This window comes from Perissodus microlepis, chromosome 20, assembly GCF_051167445.1.
Source record: "Perissodus microlepis isolate ML-2025 ecotype Zambia chromosome 20, ASM5116744v1, whole genome shotgun sequence".
Lineage (NCBI taxonomy): Eukaryota > Metazoa > Chordata > Actinopteri > Cichliformes > Cichlidae > Perissodus > Perissodus microlepis.
In genome coordinates, this window is record NC_140480.1 from 22458124 (window position 1) to 22470426 (window position 12303).

The following is a 12303-nucleotide window of genomic DNA, read 5'->3' on the forward strand; positions in this document are numbered from 1 at the left end:
TTCTTCTACAAATGGATAATGGAGACTGGGGCCATAGGGTAAGAGACACCTAAGAAACCTGACATGTGTCTGACAATGAAATTAATCACATAAATGACTCTGTTGCCACTTTAGCTGAAACTAGTTTAGTCTAATACAAGGTAGCAAATCCTGCATTAATCAGTTACAATGCTGAGGCCTTTTTGCTGATTGATGTTTAAAAGGTTTTTGATTTATTTTTGGGGGGGCTCTAAATTCAATGACTTGTATTGTGTCCACTCATTATGTTTTACCATATTTTTTTCATTGTAAATTTTTTTTTTTTTTATATAGTTCCAATAGCATGAGCTTGACAGGTTTTTCTTTTCTTTTAGATGACTACTCCTGTTACCTTGAACGTGGGAGGCCACCTATACACCACCAGTTTATCCACGCTGCAGCGCTATCCAGACTCCATGCTGGGAGCCATGTTCCGAGGAGATTTCCCTACAACCCGCGATTCCCAAGGCAATTACTTCATCGACCGGGATGGAACACTTTTCCGGTACATCCTGAACTTCCTGCGGACATCTGAGCTTACCCTTCCTTTGGACTTCACAGAGACAGACCTCCTGAGGAAAGAGGCGGACTTCTACCAGATCGAACCTTTGATCCAGTGCCTCAACGATCCAAAGCCGCTGTACCCTCCTGACATCTTTGAGCAGGTCGTGGAGCTCTCCAGCACTCGGAAACTGTCAAAGTACTCAAACCCTGTTGCTGTTATCATCACCCAGCTAACCATAACTACTAAGGTTCATGCCCTGCTAGAAGGTATTTCTAACAACTTCACCAAGTGGAACAAACACATGATGGACACCAGAGACTGCCAAGTGTCATTCACCTTTGGACCATGTGACTATCACCAAGAGGTGTCCCTAAGGGTTCACCTGATGGACTACATAATGAAACAGGGCTTCACCATTCGGAACACACGCGTGCATCACATGAGTGAGCGTGCCAATGAGAACACGGTGGAGCATCACTGGACTTTCTGCAGACCCGCTCATAAAGTTGAAGACTGAGTTTACGTAGCACAATTGTTATAGGTGACACTACTGCTGGATTTGTCTTTTATGTTACGCAAATCATGATTTTAAAAAAGGAAAATCCAGAAAGCAAAAATCAAAGATGTGAATTTGGATTTATTCACCTGTTCGGGGCTACAACTTTGCCTGTGCTACCCCTACACATGTTTATTAGAGTGCAAGGCCTACCATAGAAACATGGGATTTTATACATATAGGGACATTGAATCGTCCCTATACTAAAATAGTGTGGGTAAATTATTATTATAGGCATAACGGTGGCTTCAAAAAAAAAAAAAAAGTCTTTAGAAATGAGGTCATAAAGAAGGTATGATTTGAGTCTGCCTATGCAGAGTACCTTAAATGTAAAAAAAAAAAAAAAAAAAATGCATTCATACGAAGTTAAGCCACAATTTGTAGAAAAAAAAAATAGAACTGTAGAAGGTAATTTAAAATTATTATTGACTCCAGACTAGGGCTGCCACAAACGATTATTTTGATAGTCGACTAGTCACCGATTATTTTTGCGATTAGTCGACTAATCAGATCATCATCCATTGGACGTAAAATGTACAGCTTATTGCACCGGCAGCATCTGCTCTTATATAACTATCATTAGCTTACAGCTTTAAGTGTTTAAGGTCTGTGCTAACTAAAAATAAAGACAAGATGATAGTTTATTAAATTTTAATGAAATTTGCAGATTGTTTCGGTGAAGTTTAATAAACTCCTTGCTATCTAAAATATAACAGGACACCGGAGTAAATTCTCGAGCATCTCACACTTCTGATAATCAGCTGTCTGCTTGACGTTTATTCAGCTGTGTAAAAACTAGAACTTTAATCTCAGCCAAACCGATTTACTCAGGAACAAATAAAATACTAAAAAAGCCAAACAATAACATTTTTAAGTTATCTAAGTGACTTATATATCATGTTTAACCTGAATAGCGAAAGACGGCGGTGGGTTTGAAAACGATTTGCCGAGAGTCCGGTGTTCTCACGGCTCTCGTGAGCCTTGCCCCCGGCTAGCTATCGAGCTAGTGGGTAACAGACGTCTCCGAAAACATCGGAGCGCTTTTGAAAATATGTGGTGTCTTGATAAACTGAGCAGATATTTGAGGTTTACGCAGCTACATTCTCGCCTGAAAATATGTTAAACGTTTACTTTGTGACCCAGAAAGAATAATAAGAGTAATATTAAAACTAACTAGCTGCCGCCATTGTTGGAAACTGAGCTGGGCTGCGCTATGAATTCTGGGACACAGCTTCTTCTTCTTCGGGGTTTAACGGCAGCTGGCATCCTTGTACATGCAGTGCTGCCATCTTCTGTTTCAGTCCGTTATTACACTCTTAAATCCTACTACTTATTCCTGCGTCTTTTGGGATCTTACAAAGCTTCAAACGACGCGTCGACTATTAAATCAGTCGTCGACGATTTTGATAGTCGACGTAATCGTGACTAGTCGACTAATCGTGGCAGCCCTACTCCAGACACATCACTAAATGTTTTTGTAAGATGTCAGGAGTATACTTTTTATAATACTAATAATATGAATAATAACTTATTTAGCTCAGTAGCTTCTTGGTCAGTTTCTAGTAGATCTTGAAATTAGTCTCTTAGGTCTAGCCCCTTGTGTGGTACTATTTCTGAAGCCCCCAGTAGTCGTTGCATGTGTCTGACTGTTTTGTGTATGTATATTGTACATATGTCCTGTGCGCGGTTTAAAATACACCATACTGTTACTGTTCATATCACCAGTAATGTTTCCAGCCATCGCAGCCAAAATAAACCCATCTGTGTATTTCATTTCATTAAATTTGCATAGTTTCTCATTTTAACTCTGATGTTTAGATCTGATGTAATTTGTCAGTTCTAACATCAAGGCTCCGTGCAGTCGTGTACAAAGTCACTATAGCTGTTATTTGGAGGAAATAGAACATCTATGAAACACAATGATTGATCTGAATAATAAAGCGTGTATATATTTAACATTAGGTGCAATAGTTTTGCAAAAATATTTTTTAACACGGATTTTCTTCACAAAACAAGCCATCTTGATTTAATTGTATATTCTTTTTATGCACATTGTAAAACCAAATACTCAAAGTACTTAAATTAAGTAATGTAACACTTTCACAAGTACCTGCTACTTAAAAAAATATAATTAAATTTTACTAATTTATTTAAATTTAATTGGCAGACCTCTTTGGAAGGGTTTGATTTCTGGGGTTGATTTGACCCCAAACATAAATGACATTAGTCTTTAGTGTGATATAACAGCTGGATTGGTTTAGATTCTGAGAAAAGACAGTGGAGTAAAAGTAAAATGTCTGTCTTTTATCAGTTGCTCTTCCTGCACTAACATTATGCAAGGTTTAACAAATTATTTTTGTTTTTGGTTATATGTATTTTTTTTTTTAATGCACTCAGTGATCCACCTTCAAAGGGGTTCAAACAGAGCATGCCCAACACATTCTACGCCAGAGTTGACAGCAGTCTTATTGGACCGATGATTTTTTTTCCAAATACTATACAGGTAAGTTTTGGCTGAAATTTTTAAAATTCACAAATGAAAGAGCTTTATCATGAACATCAAACTGAGATTTTGAATTCTAGCATTAGCCCACATTGTCTTAAGTTTTTGCTTTCCTCTTTCTTTTCTCCTGCCTTAGAACTCAATCTTTAAGATCCACTATCCCACCTCTGCACATATCCAACCCATCCCTCTCTATTTGTCACTTGGGTTGATTTGCTAAGTATTTTTTAATTTAATTATTAAACATTTTACTTTTATTTTAGTCAAATGTAGTCAAAATATTGGAGGTGTGATAAGCTTCAACTTTTAAGTTCTACTAACTTCTTTGGGTTTGCAGTGTACAATTTCCTTAAAAACATGAAAAACTAGGTCTTTCTCACCAGTCTGATGTACATTTTCAGGTCCAAAATATAAGGAGATATAATCATAAAATTAAGTTTTATGTTTATTTTATATTTTGCCTACACCAGGTGGGATTTTGTTGTTGCTGTTGTTGTTGTTTTTACTTCTCTCCACTGGCTCCCTGTGGTTTTGACCAAAAACTAGATTACTATGAATATACAATGAGAACTTCATTAACCTGGATGGAAGTGCTTGTGCCTTTTGCATCCTCAATGCAATAGGAATAGAAACAGGAAGAGAAACAGAAACAATGTGTGCAGACTTGCAGTAAAAAAAAAACAAGCTACAGATGAGAACTGTCAGTATGTGCATTAGTGCAAATAGGCAGAAAAGGACAGAGTGTTAATGACAAGTGATAAGAGAATAAATAAGTGATACTGTCGTAGTAGTAATAATAATCATCCCATCTGGTAAAGCACAGATGGGATGATGTAAGTGTACGGTATGATAGAGTGTCAATGAACATTTGTAGAAAAGAACAGTTTTTTAAATAATATTTTTAATTTATCATTGCATGAATTGTAAAAATGTGTAGCCTATACACAGATTTTTTTAAAAAGAGGTTTTAATATTTTTTTTTAACTAAATGTGTGTCATAGCCTGCACCTCTCCCCTTATAGTCTTAAATTATTTTTGCCTACACCGTCCTCAGTCCCCTTAGCTATAGATTTCAAATCCAAAAAAGTGAAAGACGTGAATAAAAATAGAGAGTGTAGCTGTGCCTGGATAGAGTTGGATATGTTTTGGGGGCTTTTTGCCATTAACAGACAGCTGAATATTTGAATCTAGGTATTAATTCTCAATGTTTGTGAGACCAAAAGCTTTAGTACAAAAAGGCGATGTAATTTTGTACAGGTGTAACTGCATCTTTTCTTTGCTACAAATACAAGACTGATTCATTTCCTGCCCTGTATTTATTCAGATTCAACATCAAACTTAAAAAATAGTCCATTTTCATTCTCAGGTATGAATCGGAGGTCGTTTTCTAAAGTTTTAGAGAATGCGTAAAAAGCAATGGAAACAATAATAGATATTACACCCATTGTGTATTTTTCTGTCATGTTATGCATAAAGGAGCAGAATATCGCCACTTGACATACACCGATACCACCCGGATGTTACGACTCTTCTTGGGTGCGTTGGTTTTCTTTCAAATCCTCGAGCTGCTCTCAGTTAGTCTGTAGATCCTTTAGTGTTCCGCCCGTTTTGTTTAAGCCAGTTTACAAATTGAACGCACCCGACTTAGCACGTCCGTTGCTCTCATAACATTTGCTAAGGACGTGCTGCTCGTACTTACCCACGTTGTTCCTTAACAGTTCACCTTCAGAGTTTCTCTGGGGCGCCGTGGAAGTGTTTGTTAGGACACAGTTTGTGTGTCGGGATGTTTCACAGGAGTAAAACCATTAAAGACTTACTGAACATTGTCCCGGGGAAACGTCGCCTCGGTGCGTACAGGTTCCTTCCCATCTTTTTCTGTATCGGAGGAATCATGGAGTGGATCATGATCAACGTGAGGATAGGACAAGAGACTTTCTGTAAGTGTAAGCCATGGGTTCATTCAGCTAGTCTAACCGACGCGTTGAGTATCTATTTAATAGATAAGTTAGCTAGTTTTAATAAGTTAGGCTAGCTGTGTTAGCTGACCTAGCAAATGCTAAAGGACAAATAAAAGGCGCCAGTGTGGTCTTCTTTCTAGAGCTTTAAATTTTGGTTAAATGCTAGCTACCGGTTTGAGAAATTACTTCAATGCTTGTGGTCAGTGCTTTCATACACGTGTTTACCTCGGGTTTACAGTGATCTGACACACTGAGAGTGTCTACAGTCAGTAGTTACTAGATAGTTGTAGGTACCTACAGTGTGTACCAACACTTTTGTCGACCCTTCCAAACGGGTCTAAAAGCAGTCTAATCAGAGAAGAGTTCCCATGTAATCCCATCAGAATCAGATGATTTTTATCAATGTTATTATATGTTAACAGTATGAAAACTGTGAGTTACAGGTCCTCCCAATGGGAGGCATTTTTGAGCTTTCATGAATTCAGAAGGAGGAGAAGAGGCCAACATTACATTTTCAGAGCTGAAAAACAAACACAACAAGTTTTATTATGGAATAATTATCCCAAATTACTGGGGATAACTATATCGTAGAACAAATGGCACCAAATTAATGCCTGTGACATAGAATAATAGAAACTGGCATCTGCAATCAGTTTTCTGTCAATTCGCTAAAGATCAAGTGTTTTTAAGCAAACTTTAAAAGGGTTTGCTCACCCTGTTGGATAGATGGCTATTCAAACCAAAGATGATGCGGGGCCTGTCTTCTGCTAGGGATTCCTACTGGGCCAAATCCATCCAGGTTGCCAGTCTTTTGCAGGGCTTACACACACAGAGACAGAGTGGCTCACATTAACACCACCACCAGTTAACCTAATGTGAATGTCTTTGGACTGTGGGAGAAGGTCAGAGTTGCCAGAGGAAACACACAGGCACCACACTGCAGACTCCACACTGAAAGGCCCCAGTTGGCCGGTTGATTGGAACCTTTATGTTTACAGTCATATAATCAAGAAATCCTCACGTTTCGGAGGCTTGAGCTGACCTCCTAAAGAAATTAAGCAATTGTAAAAATATTCATTTTCTTTTAAGGGCAATGTGGTTAGCTCTGTTGTCGCAGCAAGGAGGTACTGTGCTTGAATCTAACCTGGGGCCTTGTTCTGTGCAGTTTCTGTGTCCGCATTGTTTTCCCTGTGTGTACCTCAGCTTCCTCCCGCAGTGTTAGGTTAAATGGTGATTCTACATTAGCTGTAGGTGTTAACAATTGTCTGTCTGTATGTGTTAGATCTGCAACAGATTGGCGACCTGTCCAGGGTGTACTCCGCCTCGTGCCTTATGACAACTGGGACAGGCTCCAGTAATTATTGTAACCATAAGATATTAATGTAGAAGCAGTGTTGTAATGTTATATCTGGGAGCTTTTTTAAACCACTATCTGCTATAAAGCAGTAGTATATAAACAACTTCTTTTAAAAAAAATAAATAACTTTGTTTGTGAAATATTAATCTTTAAATAACTAGTAACCATCCATTAAATACATGTAATACTCTGTGTGTCCCTTTGAAATGTGATAATGTTGTAAGTGGTCCAGTTAAGTACTTGAGTACAGTGGTTAACTAACAAATGCACTTGAAAGAACTAAGGAGTATACATGTGGTGTCAGAATCACTGGAAAAACAAGTTTCCACCTTCAAAAAAATTATACGAACACCCACTCAAGTTGGAAAAACAGGCTAAATACCACTCAAAGACTGAAAAAATGCTGATGCACATGTTGCTGTGTTATTGATGTATACACAAAACATGGAAGTTGTCAGTAAATGTGTGGGTGAGTGCAAAAATGTTATGATCTAATGGTGCAAACTGTTTTTTTTTTCCCTGCTAACATTTAATTTATAATATGTCCAGGTAGAGTTACGTAGGTTAGTTAGTTATGGCGGGAACTATTTTCTAGCTGAAGAAAATGGACCATCCAGTGAATGCATGAAAGCAGGGAACATTTGTCACAATGCTAGAGATAGAGTGAGCAGGGTCACTCAAAGACTGAAAAGAAAAAGGACTCCAGTGTGTTTTTACTCTCACTAAACCCATTTCTCATTATTCCAGATGTGCTGTCAGAACTAAAAAGGGCTCAAATCCTCTTGTGTTTAAAAATAAATAAAAAATAAATAAATCCACCCTGCACATATTATCCTGTGATATTGAGAGGCCATTTGGGGACAAAAGAAGTGTTTTTCTCTACCGAGGAGAAAAAACTATTCCCTGTGCTGTTTGTCAGCTTGGCAGTCATTTTGTTATAGATATTAGATATTGCCCAGATTGCTTAGAAATTCTGCTGGATAATAAAAACAGACATTTTCACTTGCAGTAGCAGAGGGAAAAAAGAAACACCAACCTTTTCCCCCTGCCTCTGCAAGTGAAAATGTCTGTTTTTATTATCCAGCAGTGGAAAAAAAAAGGTGGTTTTTTTTTTTTCTGGGGGGGGGGGGGGGGGGGGATTTTTTTTAAAATCCGGAACCCTGGAACTGCCCCACCTGAGTGGTATGCACTCATTACTAATGTTATGCGGTTACATGTGTCTTTCTTTCCTTCTTCAGCAAGCCAAAATATCTGCTGTGCATGCTCACTTTGACACTGACAGTTTAGTAGCATAAACCAGTGACACATAAACTGATAGTTGGCACATTTTCAGTTAGACATTAGTGTCAAGTATCCAGAATGCTTTCTCTGTGCAGTTTTTACTGGAGCCACATTTCAGTCTTTTGAATCTGTTTTCTTTCCAGATGATGTCTACAGAAGAAAACAGTCAGAACGAGAGTACCAGCAGAAGATAGCAGATGGATTGATAGTTCTCAATCAGTCTCCAGCCAAGTGAAAGATGATGATTGGATTAAATAAGGACTTGACACGTCATCTAAAGACACTGTGGGACACCCATGCAATTATGAATGCTGCTAAAGAAACGAGTGAAAAGCTGATGGTGCAATGACTTCCAACATGCAGGTTTTATTATTTGTATAGTGTTCATTTGCAGCACTGCAGTATAAAGCAACAGGGTAGAAGAATCCGTTTCAGAAAGATGAAAATAATAACGACAAAGGCATTATTTGTTTGTGGAAACCATATTGAGATCTCATCGTTGTAATGCCTCATATTAAAAAAAAACAAACATTGCATAGCACCAGCTAGAGAAACCATCTTTGCCATGTACCAACTAAAAAAATGACTAAAGGTGTTTTTATTTTGGATATTGCTTTTAAACAAAAAACACACTGTTTCATTTGTTGATCAAATCTTTTTGTTATAAAAGATTTCTAATTGTGTAAGTTTTCAACTGCGCGATATATATATCACTATAAAAATGTCGCTTAAAAACTTTATTTTTCATTATTTATATTTTTTTCTGTGCACTAACTGTGCATCTTAATCCCACTCTCCTTCACTTTACCAAGAACTCACTAGAGCCCGACCGATATATCGGCCAGCCGATATTATCAGCCGATATTGGCTATCTGCCGATACGTGCATAGCGACACATTTCATTAACAAGTAAAGAAGAGGCATTATGATGTTGGATAGCTTGGCCATCAGAGGACACACCCCAACTTTCCTTTTGGCAGCATATGTTCGAAATGCGATGAACACAACAGCCAGCTGATTTGAGCAGAGTCGGGCAGAATGTAAATCCACAACTTTGTCACATTACCTTAGTGAGGACTCATGAATAACTAGATATAAGAAATGCCAGGGAAATCTTTGTTTTGTCTGCCCAAAAGGAAAAAAAAATATCGGCCGATATATCAGATTTTTAAATATCCAATTATTGGTATCAGTTTTAAAAATCCTATATTGGTCGGGCTCTAGAACTGACTCACAAAGTCTGCCTCAGTTTCTTTTGTGTTTCACTTGTACCAGCCAATAGGGAGAGTCTGCAGACAGATGAAGCTGTTAGGGTGCTCCGACAGCTTCAGGGGGTTCCCATCCAGTCTCACCTCGTACATGTTGGTCCGAATGTAGTGGCTTGTGTTTCCTTTGCAGAATGTCTCATCTGTTATTGTTGAGATGTTGTTGTTCTGCAGGAGATCAATTCAAGAACACAACCTTGGCTACAACTTCCAGACAGAAAACAAATTTCATTTCTTCTGCAGAGTTTTTTTTTGTTTGTTTTTTCTAAATAAATAAAAGATGAACTTACATGCAGATGAACAACGTAAAGAGACTCTGGAAGATGGGGGACGGCTGTCAGTTCATTGTCTCCGAGATAAAGGTATGCCAGTCTCGTGAGTTTCTGCAACAACACAAGGCCACTATTTAACATGCGAGGATGATTTCTGCAGGGGTTTAACATTAGGCATTTACTTGCCAACTTACTTTAAAAGCATTTGCCTTTACACCCTGGGTTTTAAGCCTGTTGAAATTGGCGTTAAAAGTTACTAGCTTGGATGGCAGCATGGGAAGTTTGGTCAGTCTGTTTTCTGCGAGTTTGAGCTCCTCAAGATTGGGAAGTTTTGAGAAAGATCCGTCTTCTATCTCAGAGATGAGATTCCCAGACAAGTCAATTCTTCTTAAAGTAGCTGAAAAATACAAATAATGGAAGTAAAAACTTAAGAATGGCATTCACTGAAGAGAAGAATACTTCAAAGGATTTTTAAAATTATTAGTATTGTTTTACCCGTGTCTGCAAAGTCTTCCCTGTGTATTTTTGTGATTTTGTTGAAGCGAGCATAGAGATACGCCGTTTCCTTTGGCAGGGTTGGCACGGCTGACATGTCAGGGGACACGTCCTCGCAGTAAACTGATCCACTCAGACAAACGCACAGTAGACATGTTGGCAAAACTGAAATGATCACACATCTTTTCATCATATGGCATCATTTATATACACTTCTCAAAACACCCCCCCCCCCCCCCCCCCCCCAAAAAAAAAAAAAACCCAAAAAAAACAAAAGAAAAGAAAAGAAAACAAAGATCCAGCAAAACAAAAATAAATTTGGTGTACACACAGGTCCTTTAATTAGCTGCAACTAAACTAGAAACAGTTGTGTATGCACTTGAAAATGCACTGCACCTAGTTTAGCCGAGGACACTTGATCAGTCCCATTATTACGTAACATGAGCTTTAGCTCCATTCACGAAAATGTGGAAGAATGCCTTTGCAAGTGTTGCATAATCAGCTTTGAAAGAGTTGTGGAAAACTATTTATTTGTTTTAATAAACCTTACCTTCTGCTTTTGGAAGTACTCCACCATCAGTATCTGTGTCTTGCAGGACGCCATAGTCCGACGCACGTACCGTAGCTTTCTGCAAAAAGAAGAAATCATCTCAGTTAGCTCTCACTTTTGTGCATATCGTCCTTGAAGATAGTTTTGAACCTCCCCCCAAAGCTTTCTTACTGCAGGTGTTCTTGCTTCCATGTATTCACCCTTTGCTGCAGAAGACACTATCCATGGGAGCATTACATATGTGAAAATTAAAATCCTTAATGGTATCATTGTGCCTCAGTGGCTGGAGAGAGGAGGACAGAGCTGTCTGCTAGGCTGAGATCTGGGGTACATCTGAGAAGGAAAATTTTCCATCCACTTTTATTAAGCTGCCAGCATACTGCTGAGTAAGAAAAGGAAACTAGTTTTAACTCAATACACGCTGTGTTTGTGTCACACCGACTGGTCCGGGTCACTCTTTAAGATTGTGTCGCCTTATTTCTGTCCAACAGATGAGCATTTAAAGCTCGATGGGGATGTAAGTAATGAAAACTTTGGATCATAAGAAAACCATTGAGTAAACCCATTGCATGAAACAGTTAAATTCTGTCGGTGTCACTGCTGTTACTGGGGGAACAGCTTGGTACTGGATGAAGGTATTAAATTTGAAAAACTGATTGATTTACCAGCAGTGAAGCAGAGAGAGCAAACTGTTGAGTATCTTTTTACTTGGATTGTTTTCCATCCATTTGGACTGCTTCTTTATCAGAAGTGACTCTCTTTCTGAATAACTGCTGTGGTTGAGGTTATTGTCCTGTGCCTGTCCACTAAAACGTGTCCCGATCAGTTCTATTGATTGTTTGATCACAACAGCTTGCCTTAACTACAGCCTCGCCCTTTCACATAGTTTGATAGTTACTGTTCCATCATTTACTAACTTAACTTCCAATAGATCAGACTCTCCAAATTATTCTAAGGTCCAAATAAAGCATACATCAGATCAGTCCGTTGCAGAAGCTGCTCCTAAAACCACGAACAGCCAGGTTCTTCAAATCAGAACCTAATCTCCCCCCAAAAAACCCATTACTTCTTTGTTTTTTAAATAAATCTAAGTTTTGATATTTGCTTTTACTCGTGTTGCTCTACTGATTTGAATGGTTTTATTAATTATTTTGTTCTCTGAGCATTTTACACAAGACAGTTGTTTTTAATTATTTGTAGAGCTTTATAACACATATGACATAGCCCCAGTCCAATAGGCATATGTGAGCTGAAACCTTGACGCTTGCTGTTGCTCTGGCTTTATAATGATTAAAAAAAATGGGATTAATTAATTCCTTTTTTTTCATTGAGCAAAGATTTGTAAATTTTAATTTGACACGTAAAATGAGATCGCTGTAGACACACACACATACACACACACACACAAGTACGCAATGGAGTGACAGGCCTTAGTACAGTAGTTGTAGAACATCAGTTATTAGGAAAAAAATAGGTTACAGATGTAATTATCTGCATAATGATTTAATAGAAAAAGTATTATTAAACTTGCAATTTTAAGTGC

At 38.1% G+C, this 12303-nt stretch overlaps 3 protein-coding genes across 3 annotated transcripts in view; 2 read left to right on the forward strand and 1 right to left on the reverse strand.

Moving 5' to 3' along the window:
• kctd6b (potassium channel tetramerization domain containing 6b) overlaps positions 1 to 3040 on the forward strand; it is a 5854-nt gene extending 2814 nt beyond the window's left edge. Inside the window, exons 2-3 of the mRNA XM_084916087.1 lie at positions 1 to 38; positions 354 to 3040. The exon at positions 1 to 38 is cut by the window's left edge and continues 64 nt beyond it. Coding sequence (XP_084772213.1) covers positions 12 to 38; positions 354 to 1040 — 714 coding nt within the window. The 5' untranslated portion in view covers positions 1 to 11 and the 3' untranslated portion in view covers positions 1041 to 3040. The remainder of the gene's footprint in view (positions 39 to 353) is intronic.
• A 2165-nt stretch (positions 3041 to 5205) lies between these two features.
• Positions 5206 to 8712, forward strand: uqcc5 (ubiquinol-cytochrome c reductase complex assembly factor 5). Its single transcript, XM_084916088.1, has 2 exons — positions 5206 to 5519; positions 8322 to 8712. Exons 1-2 carry the CDS (start codon positions 5366 to 5368, stop codon positions 8411 to 8413), a joined length of 246 nt encoding a protein of 81 aa, XP_084772214.1. The 5' UTR covers positions 5206 to 5365; the 3' UTR covers positions 8414 to 8712.
• ognb (osteoglycin, paralog b) lies at positions 8520 to 11223 on the reverse strand. Its single transcript, XM_084916084.1, has 6 exons — positions 10932 to 11223; positions 10761 to 10839; positions 10211 to 10375; positions 9910 to 10112; positions 9734 to 9826; positions 8520 to 9611 (listed from the first exon to the last, which is right to left on the reverse strand). The coding sequence occupies exons 1-6, from the start codon at positions 11028 to 11030 to the stop codon at positions 9441 to 9443; spliced, it is 810 nt and encodes a 269-aa protein (XP_084772210.1). The 5' UTR covers positions 11031 to 11223; the 3' UTR covers positions 8520 to 9440.
• Positions 11224 to 12303: the final 1080 nt, after the last annotated feature.

What these genes read in the sequence shown, in the direction of transcription:
- uqcc5 (XM_084916088.1), top strand. Translation starts at nt 5,366, where the DNA reads ATGTTTCACAGGAGTAAAACCATTAAAGACTTACTGAACATTGTCCCG. An exon ending in GATAGGACAAGAGACTTTCT is followed by an intron (nt 5,520 to 8,321) that starts GTAAGTGTAAGC and finishes TTTTCTTTCCAG; the next exon opens with ATGATGTCTACAGAAGAAAA.
- ognb (XM_084916084.1), bottom strand. Translation starts at nt 11,030, where the DNA reads ATGATACCATTAAGGATTTTAATTTTCACATATGTAATGCTCCCATGG. An exon ending in TAAAGGCAAATGCTTTTAAA is followed by an intron (nt 9,827 to 9,909) that starts GTAAGTTGGCAA and finishes GTGTTGTTGCAG; the next exon opens with AAACTCACGAGACTGGCATA. An exon ending in TTTACGTTGTTCATCTGCAT is followed by an intron (nt 9,612 to 9,733) that starts GTAAGTTCATCT and finishes GATCTCCTGCAG; the next exon opens with AACAACAACATCTCAACAAT.